The sequence below is a fragment of the Salvia miltiorrhiza genome, chromosome 7, assembly GCF_028751815.1.
Source record: "Salvia miltiorrhiza cultivar Shanhuang (shh) chromosome 7, IMPLAD_Smil_shh, whole genome shotgun sequence".
In the NCBI taxonomy this organism is placed as follows: domain Eukaryota; kingdom Viridiplantae; phylum Streptophyta; class Magnoliopsida; order Lamiales; family Lamiaceae; genus Salvia; species Salvia miltiorrhiza.
Window position 1 is genome coordinate 2,645,289 of NC_080393.1, and position 5,619 is coordinate 2,650,907.

The window sequence follows — 5,619 nt, forward strand, 5'->3', positions numbered from 1 at the left end:
TTCGGTTAATTCGGTTCGGTTCGGTTTTTTTTTTTAAACCGAACTAAAATATGGTTTGGTTTGGTTTTAGCGAAAACCGAACCATATAACCGAATGCTCACCCCTAAATCAAGATCCTTGATAATTCCCTCAAAAAAAAAAAGATCCTTAATAATTGTTTCCTATTATTTATATTCCTTGTACAATCCTTTTCTAACCTTATAAGGTGTCTGTAATGCTCAAGAAATATAACAAGAAATACAAGCCACGACATAAATTATAGGTCTAGTTTTCCTATTTCTCTCCCAACGCCTCTTTCTCTTCTACTACGGCACTATCCTCTATTTTCCTCTAGCTGTTGCAAGTTTACAAGGTTGATATGGAAAAGTGCAAGCGAATCCAAATCCGGTTGCCGGAAGCCATAATTCAGCAGATACAGTCTTTCTTGAGTGAAGAAGAAGCTGCTCGAACTACTCTAATCTCCAAATCATGGTACAACGCCTGGCAAACTCGCCCCGTGCTCGTGCTCAGAAATCTCGATTGGAGATCATCGGCGGCCGAGTTCTCGGAATTTGCAGTGAAGACCATGCGAAGGTATCAAGACTCCAACTTGAAGATCGAGAGCTTCAGTCTAAAATTGTAGAGATGTACAAGTAGCGTCGAACCTCTTGCCCGCAGATTGATCGTGGATGCCATGAAATTGGGAGCTACTGATCTCAATCTCGAATTCAAACCCACCACATTCGTTCTGCCGGCGGAGGTGCTCGGATCTGAATCCCTCCTCCGATTATCTGTATTTGGGTGTGAAATTGATGGAAACTTCAAGTGCTCGATGCTCAAATCACTCAGCTTAGACCTTGTGCTTTTGAAAAGCGATGATATGCTTGGAATTATAACTTCATGCTGCAAATCCATCGAGGAGCTGTCGCTTTCAAATTCAAAGGCGTCGCTTTCAAATCCTAGAAGGACATTGAGTAGTATGAATCTGCACGAACTTCATAAGCTTAAGCGGTTGTATCTTGAGGAGTTGAATGTTGATTACTGCTTCTTCTACGACTTATTGGAATCTCGGTTCCCTTGCTTGGATGATATGAGCCTTGTTGGCTGCTTCTTCTGGGTTATGATACATGTCACGAGCTCTTCACTCCGACGCATGAGCATTGTGCGCAGGGGCGTAGCCAGGGGGCTAGAGCCCCCCCAAATTTTGAAATTTTTTTTTTTTTTTTTTATAATATGTCTAAAAATGTTGTTATTATTGTTACTCCCTCCGTCCACCAAGATTATGTAAAATTTCTTGGGCACAAGATTTAATAAAATTGGTGATGATTTTGATGTAGTGGAGAAAGGGTCCCACCACTTTATGAGATGTGTGGTTGAGATTGAATTTAGGTGGGGTTTTTTGTAAATAAAGAGTGTTAGTAAGGATATCCGTCCACCAAGATTATGTAAAATTTCTTGGGCACAAGATTTAATAAAATTGGTGATGATTTTGATGTAGTGGAGAAAGGGTCCCACCACTTTATGAGATGTGTGGTTGAGATTGAATTTAGGTGGGGTTTTTTGTAAATAAAGAGTGTTAGTAAGGATAAAATATTAAAGAGGATGGTGGGACCATTGCCTTAAAAGGAAAGTGACATAATCTTGGTGGACGTCCGATATAGTAATTGTGACACAATCTTGGCGGACGGAGGGAGTATTATATTTGTATTTTAGTAAAAAATGTCTAAAATGTATTGAATGCCCCAAAAAAAAATTTAGTAAATGTTGAACTATATTATCTATTAAAATGTTATTATTATTATTATATTTGTATTTTAGTAAAAAATGCCTAAATGTATTGAATGCCCCAAAAAAAAATTTAGTAAATGTTTTGAACTATATTATCTATGAAAATGTTGTTATTATTATTATTATTATTATATTTGTATTTTAGTAAAAAATGTCTAAAATGTATTGAATGCCCCCAAAAAAAAATTTAGTAAATGTTTTGAACTATATTATCTATGAAAATGTTGTTATTATTATTATTATATTTGTATTTTAGTAAAAAAAAAATGTCTAAAATGTATTGAATGCTCCAAAAAAAAATTTTAGTAAATGTTTTGAACTATATTATCTATGAAAATGTTGTTATTATTATTATTATATTTGTATTTTAGTAAAAAATGTCTAAAATATATTGAATGCCCCAAAAAAAAAATTTCGGGGACCCCCTTAACAGTTCAGCCCCCCCCCCCCCCCCCCCCAAAAAAATCCTGCCTCTGCCACTGATTGTGCGGCCACATATATCAGCTGAATGGGATGAAGCCATGACGTTTGAAGTTCCAAATCTTGCTGTCTTTAGCTATTCAGTTGGGAGATCACCACAGTCCATTTTTATCAAAGCAAGGGATGAATGGGAGTCTCATATATCTATTGAGTTCGATCACTTACCGAGCTCGCACTACAAAAAAAAAGAGTTTTTGCAATGAAATTTTTTGTTACAAAAGGGTATATTTTCATCACATATGACTTTATGTGAGGAAAAAAAATTCGTCACAACGTCGTCACGATAGGGTCCTCACATATAATATTATGTGACGAAAATGTAATTTCCTCACATTAGAGTCTCATGCTTATATGAGGAAAAAATTCCTCACAAATAGTCTTATTTTTTCATCACAAAAACTCTAAATGTGAGAAAAAAATTCCTCACAAATAGTCTTAATTTTCCTCACAAAAACCTTCTGATCGCTGATTTTAAAACGTATATGGGCAACAATAAAAAAAATAAGAGGCTTCTCAAAAAACTAAAATAAACAATAAAATTTAAGAGCTAAAAAAAACGTAGAATACAAATGTAATCACCAACACCGAAATGCATGTTAATAAAGATCACATGAGTTCAAAACAATGAAACTCTAATCATAATCGATGCAGTTTAAACATATTTAGCACATTTTCATACACTATAAACATAACCCAGACAGTAGGAGCTTCCCAATTCTGTGTCTCGCACGTGTTGCTTTCTAGGTGAAGGTGGAGAGAATGCAGTCTGTGTCTGCTCCAACAGCAGGCACAAAAGATTTACTGGCACCACCGAATAGAGAACCTTGTGAATTATTCGCAGATGGATTACTGGTTGATGAACTGAGTCCAGAAGTCATATTTCCAGAACTTGATAGCCCGAATGATACAAAATTGGTAGTAGTTCTTCCGGAACTTAGATTAGCAAAAACATCCAGCAAGCTGCACATGTAGTAAACGGAATTTAGATTGTATTCTCATAGAAATCAATGTCATCAACATTGAGTAAAAGAACAGAACTTGCAAACAGTTGGAAATCATTTTCTAGTCTGTATGCATAGAACTAACCTGCTAGAGTTTTCTTGTATACCGGGTCCGGTGCTTGATTTGGGCATCAAGGAAGGGAACTTATCTACAATATGAAACACTTTGAATGAACTAGAAGGATTCCAAATACTGAGCTGAATAAAATATAATTATATACACACATAAAAGTTCAATCTCCTTACCTACAGAGCACTCATTCTAAATGCTGCTCTGTTTTGAGGTTGAGACAAACCATTTACGACATCATCTGAAGTTCGATCTCTCACCAAAAAAGCTTCAAAGGACACTGCAGAGTCACTGTTATTTACAGGGTAGTATGTGTGAGAAGGGGAAGAAGTTTCTACCAGATAGTCCTTGATCTTGAGGAGTAGAAACATGAGTATCCAATAAACTAGTACTACTCTCAAATTTGTGATCGTCTTGGACATTCAGAACTGAAACACAAAATAGATGCATACTAGTGTAAACAATTGCAACTAAAACTTTCAAAGATATAATGATCCAAGTATACCTTGGAGTTGGGCTCAAATTTTTCACAATTTTCCAGAACTGTAAGAGATGTTGAGGGCACGGGTAGTAGGCCTGACTTCAAGGCTAGAGCCCACAACTTCCTCTGCTCTACTGTTCCCTACCATCATTTTAAGCCACTCGACAAGATTAACCTGCCACAGAGGCACAGACACAATTATTGATATTGTTACTCGAAGGGGGTGGCCAGCTTCCCGGTCACTCTGTTTGGAGTGGCATACATCCCGATTTACTAAGAATTTACTAGCCATGCTTATCGTATATAAGTAATTAAATTAGCACCTCATTGGCTGGACGTGTGTAATCTACTGGATCTCTTCCGGTGACAGCTTCAAGAAGTAGAACACCAAAACTGTATTTGTCGCTTTTTTCAAGTCAGTATTTGCATATTCAGGAGCCAGGTAACTGAAATTAACAAAAGCACATGATTATTATGAGGGAAAACTACAATAAAAAAGATATCAGAAATTCAAAAGGCAAATATACCCAAAAGTTCTCATCACCCTTGTTGTTATATGGCTTTCCCCAGATTCCAGCAGCTCAGCCAAACCAAAACCGTACCAATTCTCTGAAATTTACCAAACCCAAAACAAGAATAATAAGCGCAATAAATTCCACGAGCACTCCCTTCAAAGTCTCTGCGAGAAACTGATGGGTTCGAAGAGGCGTCGGAATATGTTTAAGGTGTTTGATCTCAAGGAAGGGAAAGTGGAAGTATACGAGGACGATGAAGCAGAATGGCGGCCTCTTCTTCTGCAAGATGCAGTAAGAGCTCCACCATTGGGTCGTAAGGTTCGTTTCCACTTGAAGTGGTGATCACCAGTGGCGGATCCAGGGGCTAGGGGACTGAAGCCCCTCCCAAATTTTGAGTTTTCTTTTAAATAATTTAGTTTACAGTAATAATGAAAATTATAATACAAAGTTTTAATAACTATAGTATTCTTTTAAATAATTTAGTTTACAGTAATAATGAAAATTATAATACAAAGTTTTAATAACTATAGTATTTATTGTTAATTGCTTCATATTTTACATTCATTTGTTATATTTATCCTATTTCTTTTCTTAGTTAATGTTTAATATTGAATTTGAGTCAATCTTCGGGGGGTGTATTCGTTGTGGAATTTGATGGATTTCTATGGATTTTAAAAGTCTGGGTGTATTCGTTCAAGACTTTTAAAAGTCTGCAGAAATCTGGGTGTATTCGTTCAAGACTTTTAAAAGTCCATATAAATCTCGGTGTATTCGTTCAAGACTTTTTAAAATCCATACAAATCTAGGTGTATTCGTTATTCCATTGACTTAAAATCCGGAATTACTTTCATGGATTTCATCCAAAAAATACACACGACGAAATCCGGCCAAGAACCACGAGAATTGAAATCCATGAAGTTTTAAGCGAGCGCTGAGTTCCAACGCCCGCGGCCAAGAAGCCAGCGAGCGCTGGAACTCAGCAATTCCCAGCGGCCGCTGGGTTGCCGCAGTGATACTTCGAGATGCAACCAAAGTCTCTTTCGGATATGATAGGTCAGATAGGTCAGAAGGTTCACTGACATGATCTGCTTTATCTCTTTTTGTGTGGGAATTCCTAACAGATACAACAGAGCTAATTGCATGTTCGTATTGGTTTTTAGTCACCAACAGCAACACATGAGATGTGTAATCCAAAAATGAGAAAAGTGCAGCTCTAGCTTCAAAAGCTACATCTTTAGGGAATGCATGTTGAAACTTATAATTGCCACTGACAATTATTTTAGAAGCCATGGCAAAGGAAACAAG

The 5,619-nt window shown here is 36.8% G+C and overlaps 1 protein-coding gene and 1 long non-coding RNA gene across 3 annotated transcripts; one reads left to right on the forward strand and one right to left on the reverse strand.

Annotated features, from left to right (window-relative positions):
• Positions 1 to 358: 358 nt before the first annotated feature.
• On the forward strand, positions 359 to 2,292 carry LOC130993039 (F-box/LRR-repeat protein At3g59250-like). The gene is made up of 3 exons (XM_057917760.1): positions 359 to 573; positions 658 to 1,096; positions 2,272 to 2,292. Exons 1-3 carry the CDS (start codon positions 359 to 361, stop codon positions 2,290 to 2,292), a joined length of 675 nt encoding a protein of 224 aa, XP_057773743.1.
• Positions 2,293 to 2,763: 471 nt separating this feature from the next.
• On the reverse strand, positions 2,764 to 4,455 carry LOC130991590 (uncharacterized). 2 transcript variants are annotated; one of them, XR_009091163.1, is made up of 6 exons: positions 4,327 to 4,455; positions 4,123 to 4,245; positions 3,824 to 3,974; positions 3,495 to 3,746; positions 3,334 to 3,397; positions 2,764 to 3,207 (listed from the first exon to the last, which is right to left on the reverse strand). It is a non-coding gene; the product is annotated as an uncharacterized LOC130991590 (long non-coding RNA). The 2 variants fall into 2 exon arrangements; XR_009091164.1 differs by having other exon boundaries at positions 3,334 to 3,412.
• Positions 4,456 to 5,619: the final 1,164 nt, after the last annotated feature.